This window comes from Scleropages formosus, chromosome 24, assembly GCF_900964775.1.
Source record: "Scleropages formosus chromosome 24, fSclFor1.1, whole genome shotgun sequence".
In the NCBI taxonomy this organism is placed as follows: domain Eukaryota; kingdom Metazoa; phylum Chordata; class Actinopteri; order Osteoglossiformes; family Osteoglossidae; genus Scleropages; species Scleropages formosus.
The window spans coordinates 6,389,180-6,402,576 of record NC_041829.1 but is presented as its reverse complement, the minus strand read 5'-3'; the positions used below and the strand labels follow the sequence as shown (position 1 = coordinate 6,402,576).

At 46.2% G+C, this 13,397-nt stretch overlaps 1 protein-coding gene across 10 annotated transcripts in view; it reads left to right on the top strand.

The window, feature by feature from the left end:
• The window catches only part of frmd4a (FERM domain containing 4A), a 160,582-nt gene that overhangs the window by 108,772 nt on the left and 38,413 nt on the right, over nt 1-13,397 (top strand). For all 10 annotated transcript variants that reach the window (XM_029248663.1, XM_029248664.1, XM_029248665.1 and 7 more), the window contains exons 3-4: nt 8,410-8,504; nt 9,523-9,615. In XM_029248663.1, coding sequence (XP_029104496.1) covers nt 8,410-8,504; nt 9,523-9,615 — 188 coding nt within the window. The remainder of the gene's footprint in view (nt 1-8,409; nt 8,505-9,522; nt 9,616-13,397) is intronic.

Genomic DNA, 13,397 nt, shown 5'->3' with positions numbered 1-13,397 from the left:
TGACCCCATGTGTAGAGTATTTATACTCTAAGTGCACAGTGTAAACTGTATAGTATAGAATAATGAGAACAACAGAATGAGCGGCACAGCGAGTAGCGCTGCTGTCGTGTGAGAGGATGTGGGTTCGACCCCCATTTAGTCTGCGTGGAGTTTGCATGCTCTCCCTGTGTCTGTGTGGGTTTCCTTCGGGTGCTCTGGTTTCCTCCCACACTCCAAAGACAGGCTGTTCAGGTTTCCCCCATAGTATGTGAGTGATGCAGAGAGAGTGTGTGTGTTCCACTGATGTATGGATGAGTGACCCAGTGTAAGTAGTATATCTAGCAGTGTAAGTCACCGCGGTGAATAAGGTGTGTGGGTTCATAACACTACATAGAGTTCATTGGAAGTTGCTTTGGAGAAAAGTGTCTGCTAAATATGTGAATGTGAAGTGATGAACACGGGACAAGGAGATACACAGTGTGTTCTCACAGTGGGGAAAAGTGAACCAGGAATCTGAGAGTGGGACTCGAATACAGAGATGTGATCAAGTACTGGGCAGGCAAAGACAGGAGGGGAACTTGGGACTGGAACATAAACGCATATGGAACAAGACTCGAGAAAGAGGTAACTAAAGTTCGGCAAATCCCAAAGGGAACACCAATTGAGAATTCACAGTTTAGCCTCCATCATTTTTCCTTTCATGCTTCACTAAGCACTGGATTGCGCACAGGAGCATGGGTGTGGGCTAGTGGCACCGAGTGGCGCCTCCTCTGGCTTTTAGGGGTACTGTCCTTGTGGGTCGTGTCAGTTTGCCGTAATTGACCGTTGTGATTGGTTTCCATTGTTAGCGCATAGGAAATATGAAGGAGGGGTTTATGTGCAGCAGCTGGTTTTGTTATCAAGCAATCATACAGTATTTGAAATATGTAGAAGGCAGTGAATAAAATACCTGTTGTGGAAGTAAAGTGACCACGCAGTGGGGCAGTAATGCAGTTATATTGAAAAACAATCCCATTGAATAATAAAAGGGGTTATATCTTAAAGCATTTTGGATCTTTTTTTGTTATGTGGGACCTTGTTATGCGAGGGCTTTGCTGTATTTGCTGTTACATCGGTGAAAAAAGCCCACTTCTATCGAAGAGTCCTTTCAGCAGACCTGCACCCCCCCCCCGAATGGCCTGTCCTCACGATTAACATGTTCCCTTTGTGTACTCTGTGTGGTTTAAATTTTTTTCTAATTTGAGAATTAGTGCCTGAAGGACTGTATAAGTACATTATTAATAAAATATATATATATATATATATATATATATAGTTTCCTCATTAAACAGGTTCTGGGGAAAGTAAATCACTGCAACTTGTCCGGCACGTTGTATTTCTTACACAGCTTCTTCTGCAGCAGGTCAGTTGTTGGTGTGAAATACTACGGTTTACTGGTAGTCGCAACTTCACTGGCCCCCTGTGGCGTACGGCTCTCCGCAAGCATTTTGTTTGTGGACACAGTGCCCTTGATGTCGGCGCATGTAGAACACAAAGTAGTCGCTGTTCCTCGAAATTAGGACAGCCTCCTGGATACCCATACTGTACTGTGCCGTACTGTGATTTATTACAGCATGCCAGTTTTTATTGCAAGGGGAATTTACATTTTACTTGAGCTCTAGTTAGCGGTTACTATAGCTAAGCATAATGCACAATAATTGCATTTATGGAATGGTGTATGCATTATAGGGGGTGCGGTGGCGCAGTGGGTTGGACCGCAGTCCTGCTCTCCGGTGGGTCTGGGGTTCGAGTCCCGCTTGGGGTGCCTTGCGGCGGACTGGCGTCCCGTCCTGGGTGTGTCCCCTTCCCCCTCCGGCCTTACGCCCTGTGTTGCCGGGTAGGCTCCGGTTCCCCGTGACCCCGTAAGGGACAAGCGGTTCTGAAAATGTGTGTGTGTGTGTGTGTGTGTATGCATTATGGGTAGAGTGTCCCAGGTAATTTTGCAGCTGTAACTCAGTTTAAATGGTGCTTTGGGCTTTTGTATTTCTGTAAATTGAAACTTTTGCATTAAATGCATGCATTTATTATTTGGTGTATTTTAAAGAGTGGGGCAAAGGGTTTTGGAGCTGGTGTAGAGGGCAAGAGATGAACCATCCTGTGGAACAGCTCTGAAGGAGACAGAGGGGTCCTCGGCACTGAAGCCCTCCCTGCAGTGCCCCCACCCCCCACCCTCACCCAAACCTGCAGTCTTTTTTGGCTGCCCATCAGTGTTATGGAGTGCATCTGGATGCATCCTTACCTGGAGTCGGTGTCCTCGGCACCTTGCCTCTAGAAGCTGAAGGATTCACCGTGCGGTCTCTACTTGACTGTCCACATCCGCCAAAGTGGACTCCTAGCTGTGTTTGCCGCAATCTGTCGATGTTTCTCAATAAGAGCAGTGGACATGCATACACTACGCAATGGGTCCCCAGCCATAATCCAGGTGCTCTTGGGTTGCTTTTTTCATCCCCATTGACTCTTCCACCACTATGTTGGTTTTGATCACTATGCTCTTGATGTTGCTCTAGGTGACCCCTTTCAAAGACCCCTCGATCTGCATTCATGTGCAGCTCAGGTGAGCTGTCAGACGTGATCTCCTCTCAAAGTCAACCACAAGCTTGCATCATTCCTGAAGTACTGGTGGAACCTTCTCCTTGGTATATAAAATTTACATGACAGCTCTCAGTCAAGAATGTTGAAAAGGCACAGTCCATTTCGATGACTCGGATGAAGTCTTTTTTGCGACTGGCAGTTGATGAAGGACCACTTAGAGGAGGATTGGACTGGATTTATTGCTGACTTGACAGGCCTCAACACGTGTGAACATGGCGAGACGAGAGTGGCGTCTCAGTAATAAGCGGAGACAAATATTTCACCCTAATGAAGACAAACTGCAGACAGTTGGATGGGTTTTAGAATGGGAGGGAATGCGCAAATCTCGTTCTCAAGCCAAGACTCAAAACCCCACCCAATTAGCCAACACTTTCCTCCAGGGCCACTTATAATTGTTTACTCATTTATACAGCTGGGTAATTTTACTGGAGCAATTCAGGGTAAGTACCTTGCTCAAGGGTACTACAGCTGGAGGTGGGATTTAAACCTACAGCCTTTGGGTCCAAAGGCAGCAGCTTTAACCACTACGTTACCAGGTGTTCTCCACCCTGAGGCAACAGATAATTTGCTCAAGAAAAGGCCAAAATACTTCCTCAACGAATGTGCAAAGAAGACTAAGAACTTACAGATAAATCAGATGAGAACTGATTTTTTTGGAACACATGCAGTTATGCATGGATTTGTTATACATTTCTAAATTATTATAATTTTAAATCACTAGATGCTCACGAGAAGCAATTTAGTTGATGCTAACTCATCACTATTAAATAAGGTTATTTGGGGGTTTTTTTTTGTTTCCCTTTTGACTCCATACATAGATTTTGAGGCACTTGTGGTCAGTTCCTACACGGTCAGATTAGTGTTGAAAGGTTTTATCTGAATTTACACATTCTGACTCTCTGAGGGGGTGTGGGCAAGAGATGATTGTTCTTAGATTTGCAAAATTACATTTACATTACATTTATTTATTTAGCAGACGTTTTTCTCCAAAGCGACTTCCATTGAACTCTATGTAGTGTTATCAGCCCACACACCTTATTCACTAAGGTGACTTACGCTGCTAGATACGCTACTTACACTGGGTCACTCATCCATACATCAGTGGAACACACTCTGTCTGTCACTCACACACTATGGGTGAACCTGAACAGCATGTCTTTGGACTGTGGGAGGAAACCCACCCACGTACGGGGCGACCAGGTTATGAGCAGAGCGTCCGTCTGAGCTTCACATGTTGATATATTGCGTACACCCATCATGATCATGACAAGAGTGGTGGATAGAAAGTTGAATTTATACGTTCATTATTTCTTTCCCTGGATACAAATTCATCACACTGATAATTACTTGGATTAAAGAAGGTAGTTTTTTATTGTCTAATTTCTGTCGACAAAGAAAGGATATTGAAGCGATGATTGTGCTGGATCAATATTCCATATATTCCAAACGTGGGATCTTATTCACTGAAGGGACAAATGCTTTTGTGGGAGATGAATTTCAATTATTAACAGGAAAAAGGGTGTAACGTGGCTGTAGTCAGTGAAATATATTGAATTTTAACATTCACTCCAATTAACTGACATAAACAGGGTTTTAGCCTCCGATGCACTGCATGAATCTTTGTTACACCTTTCATTAGTTTCACTTTCCATGGTATTTAATCATAATTGATTGCTTATATTGTCTATATAGAATTTTATTAACATACAGTGATCAAAAGATGAATATTCCAGTCTGACTATGACTGGTGATAATTATATCACTTATTTGTTTGAAAATGCATTGCAAGGTTATTCGTGCGCGTGATGTCAATTGTAATTGAGTTTTGAAGTTGACTAGTGAGGAACGGACGTCAAGATGTTTTTTATTCCTTCAACGGCTTGTCACCGGCCCTTGTCCCGGTGGACTTGTGTTGGACAGAAACCCTTAAGCCACTTCCTGCTTAAGTACCCTTGATCAAGGTTCTTACCCTGATCTGATGCAGTAAAAATTACCCAGCTGTATAAATGGGTAAATAAGTATGTATGACGTAATGTTTCAAAGCCTTTTATAGAAAATCATCAGCTAGATAAATAAATGTCAGATGTGAAAAGATCCATCCTAGAAGCTTTTCGAGAACCCATGTGCAGAGTTTCTCAGATCAGGGTGACTGTGGGAGGGAGTGTGACCGGGAGTTTCATCACGGACTCCTGAGCAAACACGGGTTTGCGAGATGGGGTCTTGGGAACGTCGACACCCGCAGTTCAAATGTGTTTGCTAGGTGCTCTTGGGAGGGAGGCCAAACACAGCTGGAACGGTTGACGGCAGGCTTTAGGATCCCGAATAACCCACTTGTCAACGTAACCTTCACACCGCAAGAACCTACCTTTCCTGGAACATCAGCCTAGTCCGTTACTCAAAAACCACCCAAGAGGATTTTCACCGAACAGCCACTTTTATTCGCTTTCTGCCCATCAGCAAAGTGCTGGAGCACTAATCTCGCTTCGCTACTCTCAGTCAATGCGAAGCAGAGGATTGTGGGTTATTATGTTAATGAGGTCCCTGATCCTAGTTGAATAGCAAGCCTGGTCTGCACTTGAACACCCTACCCAGCCTCTCACAGGGGGTCCCTTGGTAATCCCGAAAGGCTCCGTGAGGATTAAGAAGAGACGCAGTGTAGGCGCACAGCTTTGTGTGATGAAGAGCCACTGTGCCAAAGGAGGTTCTTGGTCCCGTTCTAATGATGGCCTTGGAGCGGTAAATGTACCTCACCTCCCAGTGTGTGCTGCATGGTATAAAAGTGCCATTTCACGTCAACATTTGCATTTATTCATTGCATAGATGCTTTTCTGCAAAGCAATGCACAATGATTATTAACTGGTATTTAGCTGGTGCGTTTTACCAAGATGACTTACGCTATTATATACACTAGAGTAAACTCACACACACTGAAACTGCTTGTCCCAAGTGGAGTCGCAGCGAACCGGAGCCTCACAGGGCGCAAGGCTGGAGGGGGGAGGGGACACACCCAGGACAGGACACAAGTCCATCACAAGGCACCCCAAGCGGGATTCGAACCCCAGACCCACCAGAGAGCAGGACCCAGCCGAACCCGCTTCGCCCCCGCTAGAGTGAACTCCTTACAGTAATTCACCCATTTATACAGTATGCTCATGTGACACATCTGTTTACTCACACATGCTAAGGGCAATTTAGAGTCACCCATCCATCTGAAACACTTCTTTGCAGTGTGGGAGGAAACCAGAGCATCTGGAGGGAACCCACACAAAAACATGGAAATTACACACAGACTGAGCTGGGTTTGAACCCATGTCCAGTCGCACAGCCCAAGCACAAAGAAGCAGCACATGGCATCAATTTATGATGGTAAAAATAAAAAACCCACATTGCTAATGCATGCGAATTTTGACTTCTTTTGTTGTTCATACATCAATACTTGGCAAGGGAAGAGAAAGTAAAGAATTCACGTCATTTGCTTTGGCAGTTCAATCGCAGATTCAACCAATGACCCAGATTCTAGCATTTGAGCCATTTTACACACAGCGATATTCAGAATAAAAATAAATATAAAATGATAAAAATTAAAAATAAAAAAGCAGGTATAACAATGATAAAATTAATCACTGTATGATGTTAATCCAGTCACTGCATGTCTTATATTCAAGACAGAGCTTATTAGCATCACACCACGTACTGGCGTTCTCTAGAAATTTCTATAATGTGTTCATCAATAACAGTTTGCTTAGTCCAGGCCGGTAAGTGCGTGCACACAACGGGTGGCAGTTTGGTCGAACGGCGCACCGCCACAGTAATTTATGGCCTGCCAGCACGAGACGTGTTTAATAGGCCTGGCGTTTGGCACTGGAACTCAACGTGGCCCATTTTCAGGGCCTTGGCAGGTAAATGTAGGGGGAGGGGTTGGCGTGGAACTCGGTCCACAGCCCCCCTGTAAAGGACGTCGGCTTCGGCGGTCGGGTCGTGCTTCAGCCCAGATGGTGTTCGGCCTGTGCCCCGGAGTCATCTGGATCCGCGACCCTCTGAGGGGGTGTGGCCAAGAGGTGATTGTTCTCAGATCGGCCAAGTTACATTTACATTTCATTTCATTTATTTAGCCGATGCTTTTCTGCACAGCGACTTCCACTGAACACTATGTAGTGTTATTAGCCCACACACCTTTATTCACTAAGGTGACTTAACGCTGCTAGATACGCTGCTTACACTGGGTCACTCATCCATACATCAGTGGAACACACTCTGTCTGTCACTCACACACTATGGGTGAAACTGAACAGCATGTCTTTGGACTGTGGGAGGAAACCAGAGCACCCGGAGGAAACCCACCCACGTACGGGGCGACCAAGTTATGAGCAGAGCGTCCGTCTGAGCTTCACATGTCGATATATTGCGTACACACATCATGATCATGACAGGATGGTGGATAGAAGGTAATGCGGTAACACATTCGTTCATTAGCCGACACGTTTCTCCAAAGTGACGTTCAGTGATTATTGAGCTGTTTGCTTTCACCAAGGTGATTTACAGCGCTTCATACACCATCATACACACCCAGCTATTACTCACTCATTTATACAGCACAGTAGTGTAACACACTTATTTACTCACATAGACACTACGTAGTCACCAGGTCACCCAACACACATTTTTCTGAAGTGTGGGAGGAAACCAGAGCACCTGGAGGACACCCATGCAAGCTCCACACAGACTAACCAGGGTTTGAATCCACGACTCTGCAGCTGTGAGACCCCCAATCCTACTCCCACTGTGTCCCCCGTGCAAACTCTGCACCCCCTGCAAAGCATAGGCACCTGATAGCACTTATGTCTTGCAGTGGGTGGCTTTCAAGTGACTTTCAAATTACAGCACCCCTATCCTATGAAACATGAAAGCAGAACAAAACTTCTTTGCAGGGTTGGAGTACAAACCAAGTAAATTTAATCCATTTATGCTAATGACCTTGGCTGTGATCTTCGCACCTGTGAGGCGAACGGTCTCTCTTCACCTTGAGAGCGAAACCTTGAGGTTTTTCCAGCTTTAGGCCGTAATTAACATCAATAAGTGTCTTTGATTATGGAAAATAAGATAATGCGCTATTGTTCCCCGGAGGTGTGTGAAAATGAGTTTTTATTGGCATTTAATTTACACACTACAATATAGAGTGCTGGGAGAGCGTTTGTGATATTTACAGAATCCCAGTGCAAACAGTCGAGTGGTCCAAAGCTGGTCCGCTCCTGCTGGCAAGCCCCCGGCAAGGGGTTGGATGGTCTCATTGTACGCTGCTCTATATTCTTCCCCCCTACAGTAGTTATTTTTAGAAAAATTACTCATGCCACGTCGATTTAATGACTGTTCTTGCTTTCCCGTGCACTTAATTGAAAACGGCCTTTTGTAAGCCCAGGCCGAACGAAAATAGTAATTAGAGCGGTCTGTCACGAGCCCTCTTAGGCCAATGGCGTTCCGGGAGAGCTGGAGGAGCTGCCGGGGGCCTCGTGTGTGTGCAGCCAGTGGCGTCTCCAAAGTGAGCAACGACCCAACATCACGATGGTAGCGGTGCCATCCAGGACTGTGGTGTGTTTGATTGAATCCTGCAGCAGCAGTCACCAGGAGCGCTGAGCCGGGGGCACCGTGTCATTGAGTCCATCCCGGGCCTAGAGATCGCAGCCAACTGCGTGTTTGCGGATCGTATTTCTTGTCATGTGGTTTCTCTGAAGCACCGAACGCGAGTGATCTTTTCATATTAATTACTGGAAGATGATTTTTTTTTTCTCCTGTTCCTTTCAGCCCAAACTGATGGCAAAAGATCTGCTGGACCTGGTGGCCTCTCACTTCAACTTGAAAGAAAAGGAGTATTTTGGAATATCATACACAGATGAAACGTGAGTGTGTCTGTCAACTTTTTTTTAAAAATGATTTCTGAATTTTTGAAATACTTAAGAGAGATGCTGTGAATGTCAGCCTGCTGTTCGGTTCGCGCAGTAGAGGGAGTGACAGATTTGGGAAACTTGTGTAAAAGTTTCATGACGTCTAGCCTCACGAAGCCAGGCTGAGTACGGAAATCGCCGCGCGCCACCCGGGACGCCATGAAAATAACAACACGACGAACTTCGAAGATGCTGCGCTCTTTGTCCTTGTAGTTTTTGCGAGTGTGCAGCAGTGCATTGTGGGTATGAGGTGACCTACATGATGAAACCTCTACAATCCCGAATTATTTGAACAGTGTTTTCCCCAGCTGTCTATGTGACTCGTTTGTGTATTCAGTATAGCTTTTCTTGTCTTATATATACACTTATTTATCTCACACCCTCAGTCTTAAGCCACCTGCAAGGTTTTACCCATTTACACAGCTGGGAAATTTTTACTGTAGTACTGTATTTATGTGCACAGGGCAGCTGGTAGCATACTGGTTAGAACTACTGCCTTTAGACCCAAAGGTTGCAGGTTCGATTCCCACCTCCTGCTGTAGTAGTACCCTGGAGCAAGGTACTTACCCTAATTTGCTCCGGTAAAATTACGCAGCTGTGTAAACGGGTAAAAAATTGCAAGGATCTTAACACTGTAAGTCATTTTGGGAAAAAGTGTCAGCTAAATGAATAAATGTGAATATTAATTCAGGGTAAGTACCTCAATAAAGAGTACGACAGCAGGAGGTGCAAAACTGTGTTTTTTTTTGGCTGCAGGGTGACAGCTTTAACCACTGCGCCACCTGCTGGGCTCAAAAGTGCCTCTGATTAATATAGCATTTTGAGTGTGTTGTGCTGTGCAGCTTGTTTAGGGAAATCATTAGAAATTGTTGCGTAATTCCCACTTTTTAGGTGACAAGTGGGCTTTGTGTGTTGTCCTTGCATGTGCTCTGTTTGTGTAACCTCAGTGTGTTTCGCTTGCGGGAACCACCAGGGGCCATTTCAGCTGGCTGCAGCTGGACCGACGTGTGCTGGAGCACGAATTCCCAAAGAAGTCCGGACCGGTGGTGCTGTTCTTCTGCGTCAGGCGGGTGCCACGTCTCTCACGCGCAAACACGCCGCGCACACTTTGTTGGCTTCGGCCCACCGACGCTCGCTGTGTGACATTGCCGAAGAGCGTTACCGGCCGACCCAGATTTCCGAGTGGCTCGACGTGCGTTGCGTGGGAAATCGAGAAATCGCACATGGGAGCCGGGCGAGTCGAAAACCTGGTCTCGAAAAAAATTGGTCGGTTTATTGGTGTCTGCGTGAGATGGTTCTGTAATCCCCTTGCCGGGCACATCGCTCATGTGGTTCTCGGTTTTTTATTCAGATTACCGTCTGTTTTCCACGGCCTTCAAAGACCGATTTCTCGGAGAACAACAGTTGGATAGCGTTTAATGTCGAATCTGCAATTCCCGGCCCGGGACTCTTTTAGGCCTCTCTGGAACACTCCCGGACGCGATCTTTGAACAGCGCCCCAGGCAGGCCGACGATTGCAGCTGCACCTCATGCAGAGGGGCAAATGACCCGCGATTTCAGAAGGGCCCACCGGGGATCGCCGTAGCTCCGACGTGCAGGCAGGGAGATGCAAACGTTGTGAAGCGCATCACTTTCAGGTGCGCTACGGTGCTAGCCGGCTCAGCGGTGCATTCCGGGTAGGTTAGAACACATCCTGCCGCTTATCAAGCAGACGATATCATTCCTGTTTCCGTGGGAGTCCTAGGAATAGTGTGTGTCGGTCTCATTTCTATTCAGGTTCGTGTCACCGTTTCCGTCCTTCTAGAAACAGCTGTGTAACATTGCGCAGAGCCGTTTTCGTGTTGGAGATGAAATTTGTTCCATATGGGCAGCGATGAGACCCACAGGTTTCATTGTTCTGCTATTGAAATTGCCCTGCTCTTGGCGCCAGTTAATAGAGGAAAATTAGCGGGTCAGTTAGAGCGGGCAGGTGTATCAACATCTGTGAAATTATTTTTGAACTTTGGGTTAAATTTCTTCCGCGGGGTGCCCGACAACCAGCCATACCGTGTCCATAAATCCCAGTGCTGGATAGGCGTACAAATTGGATCGAGCAGTAATGTCCTTACCAGCCCTCACACTGGTGCGGTTGAATCGGTGTCGTCAGCAGCGTTTCGGTTTTCCCCCTCCTGTTCCTGATGCCGAAAGAACGGCTTGTTCTACACATTTCCAGTCCGGCTTGATCGGATAAAGGTTTCTGTGGAGCATCGCTGTCAATATCGATAAATCAGCCTTTCGCGTTTTCTCTGGTTACGACAACTTTGAAAACATTATATCGGATCCTCGCGTTGCCAATCTTCGAGTTCCTCGAGCTCGGGTCCTCTACCAGAGGTCTTGGAGCGGGAGGGTTCTGCGCAGTGTCTTAGCTGTTCCTAGGACTGCATTCTTCTGGAGAGGGACTTCAAATGTTGTACCTGGAATCTGCTGGAGCCACTCTCCCTGTTTTGGGGTCACACTGGACTTCACCTTCCACATCTGTTCCAATTCTTCTTTCAGCCCTTGGTACTTCTCAGTCTTCTCATGCTCCTTCTTTCTGATATTGCTATATATTGGGATTGATACATCTGTCACAATTGCCTATATATATATATATTTATATACACACACACATATACATGCATGCAAGGTGCCGAGTCGGAGCCGACCCATAGCAGCCACTCTAGTGGTTTCCAAGGCAAGTCAAGGGGGGGACAGAGGTGGGTTGCCAGGTCCTTCATCTGCATGGTGGGGGAGGCAAACACAGGGAGAAAGACAGGGGCACTGCACATCCCAAGCACCCAAACCCCAGACCCACTGCATAGCAAGGCACCGGTCAGACCCGCCGTACTACCCATATATATATTTATTTTCAAAAAATTGTTGCTGGGAATCTATCATCTGCAGTTCCACATCCGGTCATTAGTTGGCAGTAAAATGCCTTCGGCCAAGACAATGCAACAATGCTGGAGTTGAACTGCTTTTATTTAAGTAACATCTGCAGTGTTTACGGCTTCAGCCTTGCGTTCCTGAGTGTCTATGATCCATAACAAGATGAGAAATGGTGCACAAATTAATAGAAAAAATCTCTGCTGAAGAATAAGCATTACAATATTTTTGATACACTGTATATTTATTATCAATCATTAATCAAATTAGTTTTACCAATCAAATTAATTTTAACTGCAACTCAAAAGTTAAAAAAAGGTTTACTGCATATATAATTTCCTATAGGTATTTCCGAGACTTATACAGAGCCTGCAAACTGAAAATAACCAGACGCTGACGAATGTCACAATAATGACAACTAATAAAATAAAGGTCCTGCAATTGACTGTCATCCCAGCCACAGTGCTCCCCGCCTTATGTGTTACACTTCCCAGATGGGCTCTGGAACATAGCAGCTATAGGAAGAGCAATTAACAAAAAAAGGAATGAATACACAAGTCTTAGAGCAATTTTTAAATTCATTATACTTCATTTGAAGCTTTTATGGTCCGTAAGCCCTGAATAAATTGAGGGGTCTGTGTATTTTTGCGCTTTTATTGGTTGTGACACCAAGCGATGTGTTTAGGTGCTTTGAATTTTTTCCCACTAAATCTAAAAAAATACCACTACAAAGAGGGGGGCAGAGTGGCACAGTGGGCTTAACTGGGTCCTGTTCTCCAATGGGTCTGGGGTTCAAGTCCTGCTCGGGGTACCTTGCGATGGACTAGTGTCCCGTCCTGGGTTTCTTCCCTCCCTCTTCAGCCGTGAGCCCTGTGTTGCCTGTTTAGGCTCCGGCTCGCTACAACCCCACTTGGGACAAGTGGCTTCAGCCTGTGTGTGTGTCCCCACAAAGTCAGGAAAGCAGTTACACAAAAACACATGGTCAAGTTGGTATGAAAAGCATCAGTGGGAAAGCAGGACTGCATCTTCTTAGTTTGTCACACTGGTAAATTGGGTCCAGGCCTTCGAATGCAGTGTGTGGATTAAGATTAAGATTTTCCCCTGGGGATACCTGCAATCTCAGTAGCCAGTTATCTCGGGCACAGTAACAGAGATATCCTAAATGCACTTGAAAGGCCTCGAGGCATTACTGTTTATTCCACGGTAGAGTTGTGGGCGACCAAATCGAAGACTACCTGCCACTTCTTCGGCCTCTGATAGTTTAAAGCAAGCATCCGCATGGTGATGAGGCGACGAGATGCTCGCCAGCAAGCCAGCCAGCCAGTCTCTGCCATGCACGCTTAATCGATTTATTTATTTATTTTTATAAACGGCTGCCTTATCTAATCAAGATAATTTTTCCCCCTTCAGTCTATCTGAGATTCCCCTTCGGAGTCTTTGAGATGAGTTACTGACGTTGCCCAGATCACAGCAGGGGAGCGGACAGCTGATGCCGCAGCCTGGTTAGTTAAGCTGCTCACGCGTTTTTGAGAAGTTTCAGACGTGTGCCGAATCTTAAAAACCCGCATCTGACTCCAGTCCAGCCTCTGGCTGTGAGACTCACGTGGGATTTTGTAGGAGGATGAACTGCCCTGGGAGACCTGGGGGTGGTGGGACTGGGCTCCGCGAGGGCTTTTGACACCATTCTGCCCGGGGGTTGTCTAAAAGGTAGCGCTGTGCCCGTCTGGGTTAGTGGAACGCCGTAGTTTTGGCAGGTGGTGAACATCTGGAGGTGTGTCAACGGTGGGCAGGTGGCTGTGCAGAGGCCCTACAGCCTGCTGAAGATTCATCTTGGCCAGAAGAAAGGCCATCGATCATAGACGCAGCCTCCAGTCAACGGCTTTGGATTAGTCTCACTATGTTTACACACACCACGGTGTGAACCTGTTAGTCACGGAATGGGAA